Below are 25,737 nucleotides of genomic sequence, written 5' to 3'. Positions count from 1 at the left end.
TTTATTGAAGAGGCTGTCCTTTCTCCACTGTACATTCCTGCCTCCTTTATCAAAGATAAGGTGTCCATATGTGCGTGGGTTTATCTCTGGGCTTTCTATCCTGTTCCACTGATCTATCTTTCTGTTTTTGTGCCAGTACCATACTGTCTTGATTACTGTTGCTTTGTAATATAGTCTGAAGTCAGGGAGCCTTATTCCTCCAGCTCCTTTTTTCGTTCTCAAGATTGCTTTGGCTATTCGGGGTCTTTTGTGTTTCCATACAAATTGCGAAATTTTTTGTTCTAGTTCTGTGAAAAATGCCAGTGGTAGTTTGATAGGGATTGCATTGAATCTGTAGATTGCTTGGGTAGTAGAGTCATTTTCACAATGTTGATTCTTCCCATCCAAGAACATGGTATATCTCTCCATCTATTTGTATCATCTTTAATTTCTTTCATCAGTGTCTTATAATTTTCTGCATACAGGTCTTTCGTATCCTTAGGTAGGTTTATTCCTAGATATTTTATTCTTTTTGTTGCAATGGTAAATGGGAGTGTTTTCTTGATTTCACTTTCAGATTTTTCATCATTAGTATATAGGAATGCCAGAGATTTCTGTGCATTAATTTTGTATCCTGCTACTTTACCAAATTCATTGATTAGCTCTAGTAGTTTTCTGGTAGCATCTTTAGGATTCTCTATGTATAGTATCATGTCATCTGCAAACAGTGACAGCTTTACTTCTTCTTTTCCGATTTGGATTCCTTTTATTTCCTTTTCTTCTCTGATTGCTGTGGCTAAAACTTCCAAAACTATGTTGAATAAGAGTGGTGAGAGTGGGCAACCTTGTCTTGTTCCTGATCTTAGTGGAAATGCTTTCAGTTTTTCACCATTGAGGATGATGTTTGCTGTGGGCTTGTCATATATGGCTTTTATTATGTTTAGGAAAGTTCCCTCTATGCCTACTTTCTGGAGGGTTTTTATCATAAATGGGTGTTGAATTTTGTCGAAAGCTTTCTCTGCATCTATTGAGATGATCATATGGTTTTTCTCCTTCAATTTGTTAATATGGTTTATCACATTGATAGATTTGCGTATATTGAAGAAGCCTTGCATTCCTGGAATAAACCCCACTTGATCATGGTGTATGATCCTTTTAATGTGCTGTTGGATTCTGTTTGCTAGTATTTTGTTGAGGATTTTTGCATCTATGTTCATCAGTGATATTGGCCTGTAGTTTTCTTTCTTTGTGACATCCTTGTCTGGTTTTGGTATCAAGGTGATGGTGGCTTCGTAGAAGGAATTTGGGAGTGTTCCTCCCTCTGCTATATTTTGGAAGAGTTTGAGAAGGATAGGTGTTAGCTCTTCTCTAAACGTTTGATAGAATTCACCTGTGAAGCCATCTGGTCCTGGGCTTTTGTTTGTTGGAAGGTTTTTAATCACAGTTTCAATTTCAGTGCTTGTGATTGGTCTGTTCATATTTTCTATTTCTTCCTGATTCAGTCTTGGCAGGTTGTGCATTTCTAAGAATTTGTCCATTTCTTCCAGATTGTCCATTTTATTGGCATAGAGTTGCTTGTAGTAATCTCTCATGATTTTTTTTATTTCTGCAGTGTCAGTTGTTACTTCTCCTTTTTCATTTCTAATTCTATTGATTTGTGTCTTCTCCCTTTTTTTCTTGATGAGTCTGGCTAGTGGTTTATCTATTTTGTTTATCTTCTCAAAGAACCAGCTTTTAGTTTTATTAATCTTTGCTATCGTTTCCTTCATTTCTTTTTCATTTATTTCTGATCTGATTTTTATGATTTCTTTCCTTCTGCTAGCTTTGGGGTTTTTTTGTTCTTCTTTCTCTAATTGCTTGAGGTGCAAGGTTAGGTTGTTTATTCGAGATGTTTCCTGCTTCTTAAGGTGGGCTTGTATTGCTATAAACTTCCCCCTTAGAACTGCTTTTGCTGCATCCCATAGGTTTTGGGTCGTTGTGTCTCCATTGTCATTTGTTTCTAGGTATTTTTTTATTTCCTCTTTGATTTCTTCAGTGATCACTTCATTATTAAGTAGTGTATTGTTTAGCCTCCATGTGTTTGTATGTTTTAAAGATCTTTTCCTGTAATTGATATCTAGTCTCATGGCGTTGTGGTCGGAAAAGATACTTGATACAATTTCAGTTTTCTTAAATTTACCAAGGCTTGATTTGTGACCCAAGATATGATCTATCCTGGAGAATGTTCCATGAGCACTTGAGAAAAATGTGTATTCTGTTGTTTTTGGATGGAGTGTCCTATAAATATCAATTAAGTCCATCTTGTTTAATGTATCATTTAAAGCTTGTGTTTCCTTATTTATTTTCATTTTGGATGATCTGTCCATGGGTGAAAGTGGGGTGTTAAAGTCCCCTACTATGAATGTGTTACTGTTGATCTCCCCTTTTATGGTTGTTAGTATTTGCCTTATGTATTGAGGTGCTCCTATGTTGGGTGCATAAATATTTACAATTGTTATATCTTCTTCTTGGATCGATCCCTTGATCATTATGTAGTGTCCTTCTTTGTCCCTTTTAATAGTCCTTATTTTAAAGTCTATTTTGTCTGATATGAGAATTGCTACTCCAGCTTTCTTTTGGTTTCCATTTGCATGGAATATCTTTTTCCATCCCCTTACTTTCAGTCTGTATGTGTCTCTAGTTCTGAAGTGGGTCTCTTGTAGACAGCATATATAAGGGTCTTGTTTTTGTATCCATTCAGCCAATCTGTGTCTTTTGGTGGGAGCATTTAGTCCATTTACATTTAAGGTAATTATCGATATGTATGTTCCTATTTCCATTTTATATATTGTTTTGGGTTCGCTACTATAGGTCATTTCCTTCTCTTGTGTTTCGTGTCTAGAGAAGTTCCTTTAGCATTTGTTGTAAAGCTGGTTTGGTGGTGCTGAACTCTCTCAGCTTTTGCTTGTCTGTAAAGGTTTTAATTTCTCCATCAAATGTGAATGAGATCCTTGCTGGGTAGAGTAGTCTTGGTTGCAGGCTATTCTCCTTCAGCACTTTCAGTATGTCCTGCCACTCCCTTCTGGCTTGTAGGGTTTCTGCTGAGAGATCAGCTGTTAACCTTATGGGGATTCCCTTGTGTGTTATTTGTTGTTTTTCCCTTGCTGCTTTTAATATGCTTTCTTTGTATTTAATTTTTGACAGTTTGATTAATATGTGTCTTGGCGTGTTTCTCCTTGTATTTATCCTGTATGGGACCCTCTGTGCTTCCTGGACTTGATTAACTATCTCCTTTCCCATATTAGGGAAGTTTTCAACTATAATCTCTTCAAATATTTTCTCAGTCCCTTTCTTTCTTTCTTCTTCTTCTGGAACCCCTATAATTCGAATGTTGGTGCGTTTCATGTTGTCCCAGAGGTCTCTGAGACTGTCCTCAGTTCTTTTCATTCTTTTTTCTTTATTCTGCTCTGCAGTAGTTATTTCCACTACTTTATCTTCCAGGTCACTTATCCGTTCTTCTGCCTCAGTTATTCTGCTATTGATCCTATCTAGAGTGATTTTAATTTCATTTATTGCATTGTTCATCGTTGCTTGTTTCATCTTTAGTTCTTGTAGGTCCTTGTTAACTGTTTCTTGCATTTTGTCCATTCTACTTCCAAGATTTCGGATCATCCTTACTATCATTATTCTGAATTCTTTTTCAGGTAGATTGCCTATTTCCTCTTCATTTGTTAGGTCTGGTGGGTTTTTATCTTGCTCCTTCATCTGCTGTGTGTTTTTCTGTCTTCTCATTTTGCTTATCTTACTGTGTTTGGGGTCTCCTTTTTGCAGGCTGCACTTTCGTAGTTCCCGTTGTTTTTGATGTCTGTCTCCAGTGGCTAAGGTTGTTTCAGTGGGTTGTGTAGGCTTCCTGGTGGAGGGGACTAGTGCCTGTGTTGTGCTGGATGAGGCTGGATCTTGTCTCTCTAGTGGGCAGGTTCACGTCTGGTGGTGTGTTTTGGGGTGTCTGTGGCCTTATTATGATTTTAGGCAGCCTCTCTGCTAATGGGTGGGGTTGTGTTCCTGTTTTGCTAGTTGTTTGGCATAGGTTGTCCAGCACTGTGGCTTGCTGGTCATTGAGTGAAGCTGGGTGCTGGTGTTAAGATGGAGGTCTCTGGGATATTTCCACCGTTTAATATTATGTGGAGCTGGGAGGTCTCTTGTTGACCAGTGTCCTGAAGTTGGCTCTCCTACCTCAGAGGCAGAGCCCTGACTCCTGGCTGGAGCACCAAGAGCCTTTCATCCACACAGCTCAGAATAAAAGGGAGAAAAAGTAGGGAGAATTAGTAGAAGTATGAGTAAAGAAAGAAGGAAAGGAGGAAAGGAAGGAAGGAAGAAAGAAGCAAAGAAGGAAAGAAAGGAGGGAGGGAGGGAGGGAGGAAGGAAGGAAGGAGGGAAAGAAGGAAAAAAGACAGAAAGAAAGATGATACAGTAAAAATAAAATAAAGTATAATATAGTTATTGAATTAAAAAATATTTAGAAAAAAAAAAAAAAAGGGACGGATAGAACCTTAGGACAAATGTTGGAAGCAAAGCTATACAGAGAAAATCTTACACAGAAGCATACACATACACCTTCACAAAAAGAGGTAAAGGGGGAAAAATCATAAATCCTGCTCCCTGAGACCACCTCCTCAATTTGGGGTGATTCGTTGTCTAAAGGAGGGAAGGAAGGAAGGAAAGAAAGAAAGAACGAAGGTAAAGTATAATAAAGTTATTACAATTAAACTTAATTATTAAGAAAAAGAATTTTTAAAAAAAAGTCATGGACGGATAGAGCCCTAGGACAGATGGTGGAAGCAAGAGTATACAGACAGGATCTCACACAGAAGCATACACGTACACATTCACAAAAAGAGGAAAAGGGAAAAAAATCATAGATCTCGCTCCTAAATTCCACCTCTTCAATTTGGGATCATTCCTTGTCTATTCAGGTATTCCACAGATGCAGGGTATATCAAGTTGATTGTGGAGCTTTAATCCACTGCTTCTGTGGCTGCTGGGAGAGATTTCCCTTTCTCTTCTTTGTTCTCACAGCTCACAGGAGCTCAGCTTTGGATTTGGCCCTGCCTCTGCGTGTAGGTCGCTGGAGGGCGTCTGTTTTTTCGCTCAGACAGGACGGGGTTAAAGGAGCCGCTGATTCGGGGCCTCCGGCTCACTCAGGCCGGGGGTTGGGGGATGGGGGTAGGAGGGGCAGTACGTGCGGGGCGGGCCTGCGGCTGCAGAGGCAGCGTGACGTTGCGGCAGAGGCTGGCGTGATGTTGCACCAGCCTGAGACCCGCCGTGCGTACTCCCGGGGAAGTTGTCCCTGGATCCCGGGAACCTGGCAGTGGCGGGCTGCACAGGCTCCGCGGAAGAGGGGTGTGGAGAGTGACCTGTGCTCGCACACAGGCCCCTTGGTGGCGGCAGCAGCAGCCTTAGCGTCTCCCGCCCGTCTCTGGGGTCCGCGGTTTTAGCTGCGGCTCGTGCCCGTCTCTGGGGTTTGCGCTTTCAGCCGCGGCTCGCACCCGTCTCGGGGGCTCGCGCCTTCAGCCGCGGCTCGCGCCCGTTTCTGGGGTTCGCGCTTTTAGCCGCGGCTCGCGCCCGTCTCTGGAGTTCCTTTAAGCAGCGCTCTTAAACCCCTCTCCTCGCGCACCAGGAAACAGAGGGAAGAAAAAGTCTCTTGCCTCTTCGGCCGGTGCAGGCTTTTCCCCGAACTCCCTCCCGGCTAGTCGTGGTGCACTAACCCCTTCAGGCTATGTTCAAGCCGCCAACCCCAGTCCTCTCCCTGAGCTCCGTCCAAAACCAAAACCCGAGCCTCAGCTCGCAGCCCCGCCCGCCCCGGCGGGTGAGCAGACAAGCCACTCGGGCTGGTGAGTGCCGGTCAGCACCGATCGTCTGTGCAGGAATCTCCCCGCTTTGCCCTCCGCACCCGTCGCTGTGCACTACTCCGCGGTCCCGAAACTCCCCCCTCTGCCTCCCGCAGTCTCTGCCCGCGGAGGGGCTTCCTAGTGTGTGGAAACTTTTCCTCCTTCACAGCTCCCTCCCACTGGTGCAGGTGCCGTCCTTATTCTTTTGTCTCTGTTTTTTCTTTTGCCCTACCCAGTTACGTGGGGAGTTTCTTGCCTTTTGGGAGGTCTGAGGTCTTCTGCCAGCCTTCAGTAGGAGTTCTGTAGGAGTTGTTCCACGTGTGGATGTATTTCTGGTGTATCCGTGGGGAGGAAGGCGATCTCCGCGTCTTACTCTTCCGCCATCTTCAAGGTCCCCTCAGGCACATGACTCTTTTTGAATTATGGTTTTCTCAGGGTATACGCCCAGTAGTGGGATGGAACCTCCATACTGTTCTCCACAGCGGCTGTATGAATTTACATTCCCACCAACAGTGCAAGAGGGTTCCCTTTTCTCCACACCCTCTCCATTGTGTGTGTGTGTGTGTGTGTGTGTGTGTGTATTTTTTTTTGTGTGTGGTACGTGGGCATCTCACTGTTGTGGCCTCTCCCGTTGCAGAGCACAGGCTCCGGACGCGCAGGCTCAGCGGCCATGGCTCACGGGCCCAGCCACCCCACGGCATGTGGGATCTTCCCGGACCGGGGCACGAACCCGCGTCCCCTGCATCGGCAGGCGGACTCTCAACCACTGCGCCACCAGGGAAGTCCTGTTTGTATATTTTTTTATGATGGCCATTAGAATAATATATTTTTAATCGTCAAACTGCCATGCCTCAACAATTTAATGAAACTCTGGAATAGATACTATTGTTTGTTTTTTGCTATACTAAATCTAGAATTAACAGATTCTAAAACAGCATCAGTAGCTCTTTTGCCAAATAACTCTGAAAGCAGTGAGTTATCTACCCTAGAACATAGTTTCCACACCTGCAAAATGAATGTACACGTCACTCTCTCTCCTATCTGATGTAGATAAGATAGAAACTGAGAGACACGTATGGAAAAGACTACAAATTCTTCAGAAAAAGGCCACTATCCAATGCCAAGAAATTATTATTACATGGAAAACCGAATAGTAAAAACTCTTTGGGGCTCAATCCCAGGCTTGTAAAGGATCACTGAACCAATTGGGAGTTAGGTAATTAAATCTCTAATCTTAGACATTCACCATCCCATAAGATATATAATAGACTTACCTTAATGAAATTCAAAATTCTATTCTGAATGTCTATTGGCAAGGTGTATCTGGGACTCAGCAGCTTAACTAGACTATCTTTAACGAATTCCTTCTTCACAATCAGAGACTGGAAACTCGGACCACAGTTCTGCATACACACGTCAATAAGCTAAAGAGAAAAATTAAACGTTTTATCTCTTTGCAAAACCACCTCCTAAATATAAGGTAAAAATTGCTAAGTAATGATTTCCACCAGCATTCCAATTAATAAACATAGTTTAGTATCTACTAAAATACATGGCAAAATGTTAGGTTCTGGGAATGTGAGGAAATATAAGGCATAATGTAACTGCTTAGCGGATGGTCCTGTTGGGGAGCCAGGACACAATTATATGAGAACTAATAACTGTGCAAGGTAGTAAATGCCAAGGGCCAATGGGAGGTACAAACGAAGCATGTGGGCTCTATACAAGGTGACATTTGTCCTAGTTTTGCCAGGAAAGTCCTGGTGAACTCCTGTTGTCCTGGTTTTATTAATGATGATACCTCCTTTCACTCTCAAAAATGTCCTTGCCTAGATGAAAAATTACATGGTTACCCCAGCTACAGACCTTTATAGGCAGATGTGATAATTTAGGGCCAGGTGGTCTTAAGACTTTTGGAAAAGGGTGGTTCTACGCTGGGCTTTGAAAAATGGTCAAGAAAAGTACAAATGAGTATAGAGCAATAGTCTAGACAGGTAAATGGTATTAAAAAATATAAGTACAGGTGACAAAGCATATGAGCTGTAAGGAGGAAAATAAGTACTCCAGTTTGTAGAGGCTTCTTTACATCAGCAAACTGGGGACATTGGGGAGGTGGGTGGATTAAGTCTGGAGGGGCTTCATCCAGACGGTAGAGAAATGTTGTGTGGCAATGTAAAGAATTTGAACATTATCTTGAAGGCAGTAAGAAGCCACTGAAGGGTTCTTATTAGTTCTGTCACCATCACAACTCTATCCTGAACTTGAGAGAAAGGTTAGTGCATGCAAAGTACCCTGACAAGGTTTTCAAGCAGCACCCTACAAAGGGAATTGGAGGGCAAAGACCCTGGAATGAGAGAGAGATCCAGCAGTTACCCACTAGTACAGCCTGATGCAGAAAGGCCTAAACTAGGATGATGTGGGTACAAGGCAGGGAAAGACATGAGAATTATGAAGCAAGAGCTTTCAGCAACCGGGGTTTGTTGAAAAGGAAAGGCTGAAAGTGACGTGACTGTTACTCTGCATGAGACTGATGGAAATCTGGAAGTGGATGGGATACTATGACTAGTCGAAGGTCAAAATGGTGGGTTGAAATTTAGATATTTTGAGTTTATAAGTGCTGTGAACTGAATGTTTGTGTACCTCCCAAATTCCTATGTTGAACCTCCTAATCCCTAATGTGATGGTATTTGGAGGTGGGACTTTTGGGAGGGAGTTAGGTCATAAGGGTGGAGTCCTCATGAATGAGATTAGTGCTCTTATAAGAAAGGGATAAGAGAGATCATCTCTCTCTTGGCCATGTGAGGATACAGCAAGAAGATGGCCATCTACAAGCCAGAGGGTGGGCCCTCATCATACACTGGATCTGCTGGCACCTTGATCTTGGACTTCACAGCCTCCAGGACTGTGAGAAATAGATGTCTGTTGTTTAAGCCACCTAATCTATGGTATTTTGTTAGAGCAGCTGAAGATGACTAAGACAAAAAGGACAATGAGCCATTCAGGTAGAGATTTTTTGCTGTGAGCTGTACATGCACAGCTATAGTTCAGGGGAGAGTGAGGCCAAAAGTGAGTAATCAAGCCTGCCTTGGATGAGCAGAGAGGAAGGGACAAAGGGGTTCACCTGTGAGGCGAGAAGGACGCTCAGGAAAGGCAATCAACAGAAACTGATGCATAAGATAAATAGAACATAATGTTGGTAAAATCAAAAGAGGACAGAGTCTCTAGGAATATGGAGTGTCAAACGGTTAAGAATATGGACTGAAAAACTCAGCTAGGTTTGTTGATTAGTGGGGTCATCAGTCACCTTGAAAAAAAGATTTTCAATAAAGCAACATAAGCAGAAGTCAGGCTAAGAAGGAATGAGCTGGTATTGAAGAACTGCATGCAGAAAGTGGATTTCTAAAAGTGATCTAAAAACAAAATTAAATCTCTAGTTCCCATGCTACCACCTTCTCTGAGGTCACAAAAACCATAACGTGACCAGGATAGGTATAATCATCTTTGCAGAAAAGAAGCCCTGAAAACTGACTTTACACCATGCTCTGCATTTGTGTCACTTTAATGGCAATACAAAAATAAGAAGGTATGAAAGCTGCAGTTTTAAGGGCAATGTGGCTAAAAATGCAACCATAAAATACAGAAGCTGAGCACATGCAGCTTTGTGAAATATACAGGGAGAACCTTTAAGGCAAAGGAAAGTAAAATCAGAATCCAAAACATATTAAGATGAATCTACTGTATTTTAATGCAAGCTGAAAAGTTGAATAACATGAGCTTTTGCTTGATATACTGTTATGATGAGTTTTTATCTGATGAACTGCTGAGAGGAAAAGTGCCTCTAGTTCAATGGGAATTTATAAAAATACTTCATGTAACCAGATATGCAGTCTTAGGCAAGATACTTTGCCTCCAAATCTCATTTTCCCTAACAGTAAAATGAATGCTAAATATTCACGGGCCTAGTTGCTCCGCAGCATGTGGGATCCTCCCAGACAGGGGCTCGAACCCGTGTCCCCTGCATTAGCAGGCAGATTCTCAACCACTGTGTCACCAGGGAAGCCCCTGGATGATTCTTTCTGTGACTAATCTCTCTCATGATTAAGTCTGGCTTAAGTTAATATTAAAGTCTGTTCTGAAGCCTTAAAGACACCACTACAATGCAGTGAGTAGCGTGAGGTGAGGTGATTGGGCCATTGACTATACAACTTGGGGAAATATGCATGAAGCTAGCAAGAGTCAAAGACCAATTCAAAGAAAATCCAAGAAGTAGGTACCTTAATGAACTCTGCCCCTAACAATGACCCCCAACCTGTGACTCTCACCCTTACTTTGACACAGGTTTTAGATTCGCTTGTTCTCACGTACTGGTGTGGAAATTAGGAGGTGGAGGATGTACAGTTACCTGAGGTGGAACAGGGAACAGGCAGCTAGCTGGCAGTAAGGCCTAAGAGATCAGACGACTGGAAGGACAGAAAGAGTGGGAACTCAGAGATGGAGGGCTGAAAGAGACAACACTCTGGGATAAGTCAGATTCCCCAGGGAAGAGTCCTGGTTAATCCCCAGAAGGAAGGAACTGTGATGGAGGAGGATATGGAGCTGAGGATAAGAAGCAACCATGGAAATGTCACGTAGGCTGGCTACAAGAGAGAAAGAGACAAACACATTATATAGAATAAACAACTGTGAGAAGGTGAAATACCACATGCTGAAATTCAAAAGTGGCATAAATTCATCTTCTGCCCTTAGGTTGCTCAGTCAATTCTCCTAACCTTCAGCAGCCCTGAGATATCCTAGATCCACTTCATTTTAGGGCACAGCTACGTATCTTTCTACCCCAATTCTACAGTATATTCCTTGAGTCCTTCCTGGATGCTAGGAGAGTGGGATGGGGGCTGAAGGACACTCAATCATTTTAACCACTCAACACCTGGTACACTGATGCACTAGGTCTTCTACCATGTAGAAAGGAGTTGAAAACACAAATGAAACACAGCAGCCTTTTCTTTCAAGGGGCTTGATTTGTTCTGAGAAGCAAGGTGGTATGGGGCAAGGACATGGAATTTAGAATCTGAGAACCGGATTGAAATCTTGCCTATGCTACTTAAATCTTGGAGGGGAAAAAAAAAAAAATCACTTAACCTCAGTAAGTCTCAGTTTCTTCATTTCTGAAGTGGAGTCAATAATACAACTTCTTCAAAGGGTTGTTGAGAGCATCAACCAGGTACCAGGCAAAGGTTTATTTCCACCACCAACCCATTGTTCTGACATTTCTACTGAAGTGCCTTACTCCTCTCTCTCCAGTTGCCTGCATTCTGTGACCTCCCTGAGGGGGCTGCTATGGTAAAGGACAGGGGAGAGGTCAAAAAAGATGAGAGAAGAAAATCCCTCTAAAACTATATTCAGACCCCAACTTGAAGGGTTTCTTCAGTGATAGTATCATTAAGACTTCAATTCATTTTCTCATTCAGTTACTCTCCAAGTAAGCAAGATGTGATAAATTATTTTACCCCTGAAGCTAGAAAAGGGGGGCTGTGCTCACCTCTGTTCCACAGCCCTCTAGATAAACACGTCCAAGTCCCCTAAGAGCAGTGTGATGCTGGCAGAGTAGTGCCATGACCACATGTGGCTTGCGGCTGGGCTGAGGTCAGCAAAGGCACACAGAAGAAACTAGAAAGCCACACAGCTCACTCTCAGGCAGCAGGCAGGGTTTGCAAAACATACTGAAGTAAAACGGGCAACTCACCAAGCAACTGAAGAGGTCACACGGCCAAGGTTGGGGGAAAATGGGAACATGTCAAATAAATGTCCACACCCAAATCAAGCGATAAGGTGCACAGGAGAATTGTTTAAATCAACAAAGAACATTCTCCAAATTATACCAAACAGCAGAACTTGGCTGAAACCTAAAGAGCCTCCAGCATCTCAGAATTCCACAGAGGTGTTCAAATGAGGTAGAAAGATGACGGGGAGGCACTTCTCAAGCTTCAATTTTCCCCATGTGTAACACATACACAAACTTCTTGAGCAACTCAGTACCTACAGGTTTTTCATTACCAGTGCCCATCTCCTAACCAGGAAAATACGCTTTTCCAGGAACACTCACTTTCCACCGAATTAAATGCTATTACAAACAACGAAACTCCCTTGATTCTGCGATTCTCAATAAATGAATAGTTTTAATTCATACTGTAAATAACTTTTTGCTAACCTATTAATTATCTCAGAATATTTGTATCTTTTATACCCCAAATTAGAAACGTGACTATAGCTTGGAAAATTCTGGTCTTAATTTAACATTAAAGTAAATACTTACTGACAAGGTAAGTTGTATTTCTTTATGATTGTAGTTTTTGGAAATCCTTTTCTTCAAAGCTTTTACTGCATCTTTTGGCCTGTGGCAATAAACACAGTAAAATCATCAACGTAGCCATTGCTGAAAGCAAGTAGTCTCTGAAAAGCAGCATGCAGTGTAGAAAGAGGAACGGCTAAGGAGATAACCAAGGTATTGGTTCTGTGTGGTGCTGGGCAGATGACTTAACATTTTTACACCCGTTTCCTCATACATCTAGGCAGACAATACCACCTACCTCCTTGTCAGAATCAAATGAAATATGCAGATGATGATCATTACCTAGAAAGCACTACATGTGAAATATACTCACACCCACAGCCCATATCAACGCATACTCACACCCACAGCCCATATCAACGCACAGAACCAGTTTACAGGAAATGTAATTTCCAAAAATGTTACCTATTTTTATTAGTATTTCCTAAGCATCCTATAGGCAATGGGATGTAGGAGGAGTTAGGACTAACCAGGTCAGGTTCTGATATGCTACAATGTTATGTTACAAAAGGAGGAACTATGTGTAAGTAGACAGTCTAAATTTACTCTGAGATGGTCAGTTATAGATAAGTAATGGGGATGTAACGTACAACATGATGACTATAGTTAATACTGCTGTATGGTATGTTTGACAGGTGTTAAGAGAGTAGATCCTGAAAGTTCTCATCACAAGGAAAAAACATTTTTTGTAACTGTATGAGGTGATGGATGTTAACGAAACTTGTGGAAACTGTTTTGCAGTATATGTAACTCAAGTCATTATGCTGTACACTTTAAACTTATACAGTGCTATATGCCAATTATACCTCAAAACTTAAAAAAGATACAAATATTTTTTGCATATTACCTTCCAATTTTGTTTGTTATGCTTGCATGGGTAGAATTTCTATTATATGATAATATAATTACATAATATTATGTATACTTAAAATTGTAACTATTATAAAATATTATATATATTTCTAAAAAATCATATATAAAATCTAAGATGAAACCCTTAGAAAAGTTGAAAAGAATAAAGACATTGTTTTAAAAGAAAAAAATTTTACATTGCATTTCCCTTTTTGCATTATCAATGAAGAAATTAGTATTATCAGTGAAGAAAAGGTTTAGAGGAAACAAATATGGTAAACAAGATTACAGGGAAAACACCATAAATATTTTAAAGTACTAACCATAAACACTTTCCATTGAGATAGTCAATAATTAAGTGTAAAGTTTTCTTCATCAACAAAAACTAAGACAGTCTCCTTTGCTGTTCATTATTAGTTTAAATGCACAGGAAAATCAAGAGAATTGTATCCCTTATAACAACTTGTGGTTCAGACTAAATCACAAAATAGTTGGTCTTCTTAATGATTTTATTTTTTAAACTTCAATTCTCTAAAGTTTAAGAAGTGTAACAAAAGATACCACATTGTTTAAGAACTCAGCATAAACATGGGTGAGTTGGCATTCGGAAGAAAAAAAAAATTGTCTTGTGACAGGCAGAGGAAAACAACTGCTAGCTTATTTCCTGGTTGATAATGACAACTGCCCAGAGACAGGTCACCACCAGGAGTCCACTAGCTTCTTGATAATATTTTTCAGTTACAGTAACATAAAATATTGCCAATCAGAGCAAGAAGAATTCCTAACAAAGGAAACAATATCTTCCTCTCTCCTTAAAGAACAAGGAATTTGAGCTTCACCGAGACAAAATTTGAAACTATTAAGGAAAAGGCAAAGAGGAGAAAAATTATAATGGATTCTCAGATATTCCACATGCTGAAACAAGCAGCTGTCCTAATATTTCAACCTGACATGTCTTTAAAAGGCAGTGGGTGCTTAATGGGTGATGGAAACACTATTTCAACAAGAAAACCAGTTTGCAAGAGAAAATGTGTTCTGACACTTCTTATGAGAGGCAAATACATGAACCACACACTGAACTCACCCATCGTGGGCACTGTTAATTATGTAACAGATGTGCATGAACTGGCCCCAATCTTCAGTCTGAACTCCAGCAAATGTAGCCTTTTCTGCAAAGAAAAAGCTGTTGTGTTGAATCTGAGCTACAACAGAATAAAACATGTTTGGTCCTCCTGAAACAATCTGCCTGGAGTTCACTAGCAAGGACCATTAAGTTTATATCACCAAAGAGCAGAGAGATTTTTTTTTCTGAGCAATTCCCAGTAATTCAAGAATCAGTCAAAACCCAGGTGTTTCTGTTGCAACAGTAATGAGTGACCTATTAATAAAGGCTGCAGAGCCAGGACAGCCCAGCTAAATCTCCATCTGCCTGCCTGTCTTTCAGAGAAGGACAGTCACCTACAAGATGAAGTGCACAGTGCTCAACTAAGTATTTTATCTTATGCAATTTCATTTAACCCACTGTTTTTTTTTTGTTTGTTTGTTTTGTTTTTTTTGCGGTACGTGGGCCTCTCACTGTTGTGGCCTCTCCCGTTGCGGAGTACAGGCTCCGGACGCGCAGGCTCAGCGGCCATGGCTCACGGGCCCAGCCGCTCCGCACGGCATGTGGGATCTTCCCAGACTGGGGCACGAACCCGTGTCCCCTGCATCGGCAGGCGGACTCTCAACCACTGCGCCACCAGGGAAGCCCCTAACCCACTGTTTTGAGGTGATGAAACAGAAGTTCAAGGAGGTTAAGGAAGTTACCCAAGGCTACACAGTCAGTACACGGTAGAACTAGCATTCAAATCTAGGTTGTTTGATGTTTGATGCCAGTTTTTGTTTGCTTTTTAAAAGTCACTTATTCTCCTTTGGGGGGTGTTGTTGAGAAAAAGACAGATCTACTGAAACTGTCTATGTACTTCCTAGCACCTGTGCTAACCAGAGCTGCACCAGGCAGACTTGAAGGCTCCTGTACCTGTAACCCCATCACTAAACAGTCAGATAGCTTTTCCCTCTTCTGACATCCTCCTTAAGAATACAAAAAGTCACCGGGGAAGGATAATAGAACACTCAACCTGAATGAGCTTAACATCTCTATTACGAGAAAGGAGAATATCCCTCAGCATGAAAACATGAGGTTCTAGGGGAATTGAGCAAAAATAAAAAGGATAATGAAGAGGATAAAGGTTTGGTTAGGGGAACTCCGAAGCTTAGACTGCTCCTCATCTAGGAGAAACACTATTTGAATTTGGCATTCAAATGGACAAGGCTTACCAACCTTGTGTTCAGTTACAAGGTTCTTTCTGCCAGATTTCTTGCTCCCCATTCTGTCTTACTTCTTCCCACCTTCCCATCTTCCTAGAAAACTCCTATTCACCCTTCAAAGGCCACGGCAGAGTTAAGTTCTCCCTTTTCATAAGTTTTGGGTGTTTTACACTTCTCTTCTATTGCAAAGGTACTGCACCATTGTCAGTACGAAATTGTGTGCGTCTTCCCTATAAGATTATGCGTTCCGTGATGGCTGAGACCACATCTTACCTTTGCCTGGTCCAGGTCCAGGGATATAGCTGGCAGTAAATGTTCACAGCATTAAAGAATAAATCAGCCTATGAAGATGCAGCCTGAATCCACTTCTGTTCAGGGTTCATTTTAATACCCAACAGAGATACAGCCAGCAACAGTTTAGAAAGCATCTCCTCCTCAATGATAGTTACACTCACCATCTTATAAAGGTATGGGAACTAAGCTTCAGGTTGAGTAGTGTTTTGGTTTTTGTTCTTTAATTTATTCATTCTTTATTTATTTTTGGCCGCGCAGCATGTGGGGTCTTAGTTCCCAGACCAGGGATAGAACCAGCGCCCCCTGTATTGGAAGGGTGATGTCTTAACCACTGGACCACTAGGGAAGTCCCTGGGTAATGTGTTCTTGTCATACAGCAGTTAACTGAGCTGCAGGCAAAACTGTTCAAATCTGAGCCTCCTTATTATAACTACCAGGTTTTCATGATTTCCTCATCCCACTAAGCTCCCCGAAGTGATCACGCTTTGCTTGGCATCTATATGCACTGGTGCCACACCCGGTTCCCAAGGGAGGTATCAGAGACCAGGGAGAAGGGAGCCGGTGTTGTTAAACAGTCCAGGCACTTGGCTCTGGCTTCCGTGTACATGGATCAGAGCACGGCCACGGGAGAGGGAAGGAGTCAGGCAGACACCTGTGTAGCCCCTAGTGGCCTGGAGAGGCCTCTTGTGTACCCAGAGCGCGCCTGGCTCCCCCTTCCTTCGCTCCGGTGCTAGGCATGTTCGTTCTCTTTGTTCACCACTAAAAAGTAACTCACGTTTTAAGGGCCTGGAGTCAGAACTAGTTTGGAGACCTGCCTGTCACATCGAGGTCCCTGCACTTAACCTCCTGGAAACTTTTTCTCTTTGCAAAACGGGCAGGACAACACTTGGCCCTCGGGTGGACTCACTTTCTGAAGAGCTCCCCCTTACCCAGAAGTTGACACGGCCCCGTAGAGGCCAGCCACGCCACACCTGGATCCCCTCGGTCCACCTGTCCGCTTCCACCCCACCCCCACCCCGGAAAGCACCGGAAGACGGGAGGTGAGGAGGTGGGGTTTGAGAGAGGTCGTCGGGGACAGGTGCCGCTCGGGACCAGCGGAGCGCGGGGCCTGGGAAAGTTGCGGGGGAGGGGGGAGGAGTTCGTCGAACTCGGACCCACGCGATCCTCTGCGGCCGGTAACAGAGTCAACGCGTAGCGTCCCGGCCCCAAGCCGGAGGGGTCCCCCTTTTACCTATGAGCTGGCCCACGGAGGTCGCGTATGGGTCCCGGTGACTCTTCCCGAACGCCATGGTAGCGCAAGGAGCCGGCCCGGGCCTCCGCCACCGCGGCTCACGACTCCACCCGCACGGCCCTGGCTCCGCCCCCCGGGCCGCACTTCCCCTGGCCGCTGCGAGGCGCCGGGCTCCGGTCTGGGTCCTGGTGGGGCTGAGGCGGGAGCGCCGGAGGGGGCGGGCACACGCGCACCTGCCACGAGCCGCGGGACCGGCCGGGCGGCCCTGGGAACACTGCTGGGGACGAGTGACCCGGGGGCGGATCCTGCCGCTCTCGGGGCGAGGTGCTGTTCTTCTCTGCGCTTCCTGCTCCCCTTTGTAGAGAAGGAAATATGGAGTTAACACACGTCTCGGGTTACTGTGAGCATTAACCACATAACCCGCTTAGGTCAGCGTTTGGCACCCACAAAATAAATGTTTAACCACTGAGTGAATCGCCTAACCAGAAATATTTACCCCACCCCGACTTATTTACCCGCCCCAGAGATCCGGGAGGGAAGATGTGTCCCTGGCACTTTAAGGCTGCAGGTGATGGACAGGAGGAGGGACTGGCTTCAATCGAGAGGCCTCACAGGAGCCGGCGTCCTTTGTCTCGCCCCAATTTCCTGAGGGACCACGTGGCGCCGCCCAGCGAGTTCTTGGTTCCTCCAGGGAACTATTTTCCAGCGAAGGTGAGAAGAAGAGAGGGACTTTCCTTCTGCTCCGGCAGGGAGTGTTTGGCCTTAGGACTGCTTTGGAATGTAAATCCGAGCTGGAGCATTTCAACCTCTTTCCCGCTGCCCTTTCAGAAGCGGAATTTATTTCCTTTTCTGGTGCATTCGATTAACATCTGATTAGCGATGGTAACAATCTTCCACGATGATGCCGGAGCCTGCTGGGGAGTGGTGTGTCTCCAAGGTGATGGCAGTTAGCATAAGATGGGCTCCCTCTGCCTCCGGATCTTGCTTCCTGTGGTCAAGTGGGGCCCAGTTCGACAAGCCCTTCCTGGGCCCTGGAAATGGTGACAAGAGATCAAAGGGAGATCGGTCTGGCTTATGTCCTTAGTCATATATTTAAAAATAGAAATCAAAACCAATTCCAGTGTGTGCCAAGGGGTTAACTTTTTTTTGCTCTAATTCTGTTATTTCTAATTTTTCTTGACCATGTGAGGTAATACCTGGGATTCTAAAATCTAGAATGAATCATTTTTGTTGTAAATGCCTCCTGCCTGTAACTAATATTCTCCACCTGCTTATCCAGGGTGAATAACCACTTCTTGTGGTGCTACTTATCAACTAGCTTAGTCATCGCTACAGCTTCTGCCCACACTGTTGAAAACCTCTTGTGACATCACCAACCTAATCTCTTTCATATTATAGACTCTACAAAATATTCCACTCTCTGAACCCTACAAGCTTAAAGAGAAAATTTCAACTTAGGCTGCTGTTGGTGTCAGTGGCCTTCCATCAGGGAATGAGAACTGGGAAGGAATCAACATACATAATTTTAACATAATTCTGCTACTTCTTATGGGAGAAGTTTTGTTTTTTATTTCCTTGTGCTACAGGATTGAGGCACTGAGAACATGGCACCAGGGAGCGTGTTCAGGACATTATGTCGGGGTAAACAGAACCAGGTTGATGGGTTCTGAAGCTCTTTTCTCCCCGTTTGCCTACGGGGGTGTTGTGGTGGTTGCAGCCTTCTTTCTGTGTTCTGCCACTTTCTCCATGATCTGCCAAGTCCCCAGGGGGGATAATCAACCAGTCCGTGTTAGTATGGTCTGAGAGTAGGATAGAATTCACAGCTAAGTTAAGGTCAGAGAAGAGGCAGAATCCCAGAAAGAAACAAGGGTAAGATTTCTGGATACCAGGAGCAAAATCTCACTAAAATTTCAATTCTAAAAACACTTACTAAGCGTTTATTTACACATAAGTCATAATGCTAGGTAGAAACAAAGAAAATAACCTTTATTTATTTATTTGGCCACACTGCGTGGCCTGTGGGATCTTAGTTCCCCAACCAGGGATTGAACCCGGGCCACTGCAGTGAAAGTGCCAAGTCCTAACCATTGGAACACCAGGGAATTCCTGCAAATAACCTTTACAGTACTTTAAATACACTTAAGTGCCTGGAAGTGGAACTCCATCTGAATGCAGTCTTCCTAAGCCTGGAGACAGGTAGCATACACTTCATTTGTACAAATATGTAATCAGAGATTTAAAAATATAAAGCTAGGGCTTCCCTGGTGGTGCAGTGGCTGAGAGTCCGCCTGCCGATGCAGGGGACACGGGTTCGTGCCCCAGTCCGGGAAAATCCCACATGCCGCGGAGTGGCTGCGCCCGTGAGCCATGGCCGCTGAGCCTGCGTGTCTGGAGCCTGTGCTCCGCAACGGCAGAGGCCACAACAGCGACAGGCCCGCGTACCAAAAAAAATAATAAATAAAATAAATAAATAAATAAATATATATATATATATATATATATATATATATATAACTAATAAATAGCTTGACTAGAGTTTGAATCACGGCTGCCTGATTCTAGAGCCTGTATTTTTGCCACTAGGTGAACCTGCTTATTAAGCATGTTTCTCCTCATTTTTCTTTTAAAGATCTGTGTGGTTCAAAGTATATCACGACCCCTATTCCTATCTTAAAGAAGATATACATAGACTTTGCTGGCACAGGGTCCTGCTGTTCTTTCTGTACCTATTCAAGAATGCTAATATTTTCTTTACTAGAACTATATGCTGGGTGTGCTGTAAACACATTACATGCACATGCGTTCTCTCATTTAATCCCATGATAACTCTGAAACCAGTACTCTTATTACTCTGTTTTACAGATTAGAAAAACCAAAGTAAGTCATTTTTCATGCAGTCATAGTGAAGGACTGTATGATTCCAGAAGCTGTGACTTTAACCTATGTACTCACATGCGTAGAGCCTAGATGGTAGGTGGTACCCTTTCCTTTTTAAAAAGTGGGTTCTAGGGGATGGTACCTGGAGAATGAGGTGACCGAATGTGGCAAACACACGTATCTGGAAACAAAGTTGACCCATCATCAGGCTTTATGCAGTTAAGAGTCTTTTTCACCCTCTAATTTGATTCTGTTCTTTCCACTAAATTTTTTAGATTGTCAGATCTGGACATACCCTTATAAATCTCATGTCTACTGCATCATCTTACAGGTGAAAAATGGACAGCCAGCTAAGCGAAGTAACCGCCCCAAGGCCATTCAGCTCCAGCTAAGAGAATGCAACACAATACCTTATCCCTGAGTCCCAAACTTTTCCCACTACAGGCACCTTTTCTCTATTTTAATATTTAAATATTCTCCTCCATTCCTCCGCATAGTATTGGTTGGCCGAAAAGATTTTTCATACAGGTTTTTCCAAAAGATATTATGGAATGAACTTTTGGGGCAACCCAGTATTTTCTCTAGCCCTCTCTTTATCCTTCTCTTTTTCTAATGGGTCCAGTTCCAGACATCTCCCACTCTCTCTTCCCTAGCTGTTCCACTGTGGAAACTAATTTCCATAGCCACTTGATCATCAACTCCAAGCCATTTCTCAGCCTCATCCTCTTTGCCCTCTCTGTGCTATGTGATGCCGTCCCATTAGCCATCCTTCTTTCCCCCCTCACCTTTCAGGGCACTTCCCTATCCTATACAGTACTCCCTTCTCTGGCTGCTACTTCTCATGATCTTCATCTGGCTCCATCTTCCTCCTTGCCTGTTAAAACTGTTAGCCTCCCCAGAGTTCTGTAGTCTCTCTTTTCCTCTTTCTCCATTTCCCTCAGGGTGCCTTCTCCTTGTCCCTTCTCTATGAAACATTTTCTGACCACTCCCAAGAGAACTGAGTCCTCCTTTCCTGTCCTACATACAGATTTCTGTCTTAGAGCTCACAACACTTTGTACTGCTTGTTTGTTTAGAAATATGTTCCCCCCGTGGGATGAATTGGGAGACTGGGATTAACATGTATACACTAACATGTATAAAATAGATAGAACTAATAAGAACCTGCTGTATAAATAAATAAATAAAAGTTTTTAAAAATGGTATTTAACAAGAGCCTAACCTAAATAAATAAATAAATAAACAAATAAATATAAAAGAGACCCCAGAGAGCTCCCTGCTCCTTTCACCATGTGAGGACACAGCAAAGAGATGGCAATTCCTGAACCAGGCAGTGGGCTCTCACCAGACACTGAATTTGTCAGTGCCTTAATCTTGGACTTCTCATCCTTTAGAACTGTGAGAAATAAAATTCTTTTGTTTATAAGCCAAAAAAAAAGAAATATGTTCCCCCCCTCCTAGATATAAGCCCCTCAAGGGAATAGAATCCTGTTTGTTGGGCTTGGTATCCAGGCACTTAACAGGCCTTAGGAAAGTTTATTGAATGCATAAATGACTCTCTAAAATCTTGAACTCTATCCTTCCTGAGATCCAGTCCTTAATTCCTCCCTGGATGCCTTGTTGGAACTCTGACCTTGACAGAACTAGAATTATACTCATCCCCTTCCTCCACTGTCTCAGTATGCTACCTGACTTCTTTGTTTTGATGAAGGCAGTAATGGATGTGTTGGAATCACCTGAGCTACTGTAAAGAGTACTGATGCCTGGCTCCCACCCTCAGAGATTCCGATTTAACGAACCTGGAATGTATCAAGGGCATCAAGATTTTTAAAAGTCCCCAGATTGGCTAATGGTATCATACTTTCCCAAATAAAAAATCTTGAAATTATCCTCAATTCTTCTCTTTCAATTAGTTTCAGATTCCTTTGTGTTCTTTATCTATCTCCTTGCCTTTTCTCCTCTATGAATACTGCTCAGACCAGCAGTTCTTAAATGTCATAAGACAATACTCTTTAAGGATGAAATTGGACTGAAGCTTGGGTTCTCTCAAATATAGCAAGACCCTGTGCATCTATAGATGTATTAGTATTAATTATCTTTAAAAGTAACATTTTACACAATAATTCTTGCCCATTGTTTTTGAAAACTGTAGGTACAAAGATGTATGTTGACTTTATTTCCACAGTTATTTTTTAGTATCTACATCTTGGAAACTTCTTATTCTGGAAATTAACTTCAAAGCTCAGTCTTCTCTCTTCCTGCTCTTGGGCTTTTGGCTGAACTTAGAGATGCAAGATGAGAGAGGCATAAGGAGAGTAATGGGAGCTAACACTGGTTGACTTCTTACTCTGCCAGCCACTCTAAAAAGTGCTTTTGTATCTCCAATAATAATAATAATAATTTTATAAACTAAGAATCGTTATTTCCATTTTACTAAATGACTTGCCTAGAGTCACTCAGAATTGGGAGATGAATTTGGGTTTGTCTCATTCCAAAGCTTAGGAATGAGACAAACTGTACCCAGAGCCAAGTTCCTGTCATTGATCTTGGGGAGTACCTGTGAAACCAAGCAGGACCCTGCAGGGCCTTCCCAGACACAAAAACACTTTCATGTCCCCCATTCTTGTTTTTAGAAAAGGTTTTAGTCTCCTAGGCCTTCCCCATGTTCCAAAGAGCAGGGACAAGAAGTTAACAATTAGAGAATTGAGGGAATGCAGAATCAAAGGAAAAACAAGTCACTCAAGACAGGTAATGATAGCTGAAACAATAGTTCAGCAATAAAACAGAGTCCTAGTTCCTCCTCAAGGAATACACATAACAATTTGACCTGTATCTTTGAGTTGTTCCACAGAAATGCAGACCCCCACCCAGATGGAAGATGGTGATTACATGCTGACCACAAACATGTAGACCCCAGACTGGTTGGAACCAGAAGGAGGATGATTACAATTCCTGAAACATCACCCTGTTACCTCACCACCAACCAATCAGAAGAAAGTTCACGAGCTAATCATGCACCCTGCAATGCTCACCTCAAAAGTTGTCTTTAAAAGACCTTCCCTGCAAGCCATTGAGGAGTTTGGGTCTTTTGAGCACTAGCTGCCCATTCTTCTTGTTTGGTGCCCTGCAATAAACACTGTACTTTGCTTCTCTGCAACCCGGTGTCAGTAGATGTGTTTTGCTTGTGTATCCAGTGAGTGGACCCAAGTTTGGCTTGGTAACACCTGCAGCAACTAGTCAAGCACTCCTCATCTGGCGGTGCTAAGTAAAAGTTTGTTGGTTGATTTTAAACATTCACCCTTCCACCAATATTGAACTTTAAACCACACAAATGCTTTCATTAACTTCCCTCATCATACTTATAATTAAGGAGTGCCACTGAGATCTGGGACTAAAGGGCACTTTTCGGCTAAATTTGTCATCTCAAAGGATTCCAATGAAGTTTTAAACCAAAATTTTATCTGAAAAGTAAACCAAGGGAACCAATATTTTCATAACCCAAGGCAACTTGCTTTTGGTGGGTTTCATGACCTCACCAGTTCACACTTAACTTATTTGAGGTTTGTAATTTAATTTCAATGTGTTCCTTTGGAAATCTTGCTCAGATATGCAAGTCAGATCACCTGGTTTCAAGTCCCAGATCTCAGATGATAAAAATAACTTCATAAGGTTATTTTGAAAAATGAGATGATGTATAGCACATAGAATGATGCTCAGACTATAATAAAACTCAGTAAATATTAACCAGTTTATTAACCTACTATGTTTCCTAAAATGTCCACTATTAGAAAACAGCTTCTGAGGTTTGGCAAGGTCTCCCTAAACACCACTATTTACATATGCAAGAGTCACCTATTTGGGAAAAGAATGTCCTACTAGCATTATACCAGTCATATGTTTAGTTTCTATTAGCATGTTGTGAATCATGTATGATTTGTTGATCAGTTTACTTGAAAAAATGTCTGGTGGGAATGGGGCTCAAAAAACCCAAGAGATTCAGCACTGAAATTTCAGGCTGGAGTGGGGAAAGGGCAGGCCTAGAGGGATGCTCCTAGGATGTTTGTTCTCCAGGAGAGCCTTGAAAGAAGAGGTGGACAGCAAAGGAAACAGGGACATTAATTTAGATGTTAAACTTGGTTCAAATGGCTTGGCTCACAGCCATTCACTGACTGTGAACTTTGACAGGCAAATCATTCTTTCAGAACCTGTTTCCTTATCTATAAAAGTGGAGCCAATTCCACATTTCTCAGTGTGTCTCAAGATTAAATGACACAACATTTGAACACTTTTAACAAAGGCCTTGGCATATCACTGGTGCTCAAAATTGTTAAAGCCCAAAGTCTAAAGTAGGCTCCTATATCCTACTTTCTACCACGTCATTTTGGTTATGCCCTTTATAATGCTGATTATAATCTGAAATTGTTTTGTATGATTATTTTTCACTTGTTGCCTGTTTGCAAAAGTTAATATTGCCCCCCTCAAACTGCAAAGCATACCCTCTTGTTATTCTACATTGTGCTGCAGGGAAGGCCCACCATGTAGTTCCCCATAGTCTCTGAAAGCACACCTACCCAAAGAGATGCATTTTTGCTCCCCCCATGTTACCAACTCGGGCTTGGCAGCTCTCTGCTGGAAAGGCAATACTCAAGAGACAAGTGCTCGTAGGAACAGAAAGATTGCTTTACTCAAGAGGCTGGCAACCTGGGGAGATGGTGGACTCGTGTCCAAAAACCCAAGATTCTAACGCAAAATCCTAAGATTCTGCTTGACTGTGAAAGTTTTTAAAGGGAGAATTATTTGGGGAGGGCACCAGAGTCTTTGTTATCTTCCACTGTGCAGATTTTCTTCTTATTGGTTGGTGGTGAGGTAATAGGATGGTGGTGCTCCAGGAATCTGGTGCTCAGCCTGAAGTTACCCTCCTCCACCTGGGTGGGGGCCTTAATTCCTGTAGAAGAACTCAAAGATATTGTTATGTGTATTCCCTGAGGAGGAACCAGGACCCTGCTCTGAGGCTGCACTATTGTTTCTTGACTGCCCCTCCTTTGTTTCTGCATTCTCTCCCTTCCCTGATAAGCAACTGTTTGAATCTGCCCTTTGGAACTCAGGGAAGGTCAAGGAGGCTGAATGAAGCCAAATTCCTACAAACAAGAAACATGGGAGGGCCCCACAGGGTCCTGCTCCATTTCACCCACATCCTTGCCTCTCATTTGTCCTTCAACACACTTCAGTCCAGCTGTAAGGTCCCTTTTAAAAGATATGGTCTTGGAACTTCTCTGGTGGTCCAGTGGTTAAGAATCCACCTTACAATGCAGAGGACGCAGGTTAGATCCCTGGTTGGGGAACTAAGATCCCACATGCTATGAGGCAACTAAGCCCACGCACTCTAGAGCCTGCACCACAACTAGAAAGAAGCCTGTGCACCACAATGAAAGATCCCATGTGCCACACCAAAGATCCTGTGTGTCACAACTAAGATCCAATGCAGCTAAATAAATATTAATAAATAAATAAATAAATAAAGATATGGTCTTGCCAATACTAAGGACAGTCCTCTCAACTCATCTTACTTTTCCTCCTAATGCCAGTGTCACAGTTGACCTCTGCCTGCTTATTGAACACATTTCTTCCTTCACCTGTTGTGATGGGATGGTATACTCTCCCTTGCTCCTGCATTTCCCTACAGTGCTAATCTAAACCTCTCTCTGCCCTGGCCTCCCTTTATCCTATTACTTTGTTTTATTGTCTTCATAGCACTTACCACTATTTGAAATGGTCTCATGCCTTTATTGTTTGCATGTTTATAGTTATCTTCCCCTCATGTGGCTCATGAGGGCAGAGAAAGCTCTGTTTGTTCATCGCCACATTACTCAGTGACAGTGACATTGCTAGTACATTCCATGGTTCATTGAATCTAAGACTCTGTTGTAAGATGCACTATTATTTTAGGGACTATTAATTAGATGAAAGGTTTCCAATTAAACTA

The 25,737-nt window shown here is 42.7% G+C and overlaps 1 protein-coding gene and 1 long non-coding RNA gene across 2 annotated transcripts in view; one reads left to right on the top strand and one right to left on the bottom strand.

Annotated features, from left to right (window-relative positions):
• TOM1L1 (target of myb1 like 1 membrane trafficking protein) overlaps nt 1–17,176 on the bottom strand; it is a 60,951-nt gene extending 43,775 nt beyond the window's left edge. Inside the window, exons 1-4 of the mRNA XM_032616286.1 lie at nt 16,880–17,176; nt 14,132–14,216; nt 12,160–12,238; nt 7,121–7,270 (exon numbers count right to left, since the gene is read on the bottom strand). Coding sequence (XP_032472177.1) covers nt 7,121–7,270; nt 12,160–12,238; nt 14,132–14,216; nt 16,880–16,937 — 372 coding nt within the window. The 5' untranslated portion in view covers nt 16,938–17,176. The remainder of the gene's footprint in view (nt 1–7,120; nt 7,271–12,159; nt 12,239–14,131; nt 14,217–16,879) is intronic.
• Nucleotides 17,177–17,435: 259 nt separating this feature from the next.
• Nucleotides 17,436–22,911, top strand: LOC116746299. The gene is made up of 2 exons (XR_004347669.1): nt 17,436–17,590; nt 22,606–22,911. It is a non-coding gene; the product is annotated as an uncharacterized LOC116746299 (long non-coding RNA).
• The last annotated feature ends 2,826 nt before the right edge of the window (nt 22,912–25,737 follow it).

The sequence above is a fragment of the Phocoena sinus genome, chromosome 20 (genome assembly GCF_008692025.1).
Source record: "Phocoena sinus isolate mPhoSin1 chromosome 20, mPhoSin1.pri, whole genome shotgun sequence".
Classification (NCBI taxonomy): domain Eukaryota; kingdom Metazoa; phylum Chordata; class Mammalia; order Artiodactyla; family Phocoenidae; genus Phocoena; species Phocoena sinus.
The sequence above is the reverse complement of the archived record's forward strand: the minus strand, read 5'-3'. Positions and strand labels throughout refer to the sequence as shown.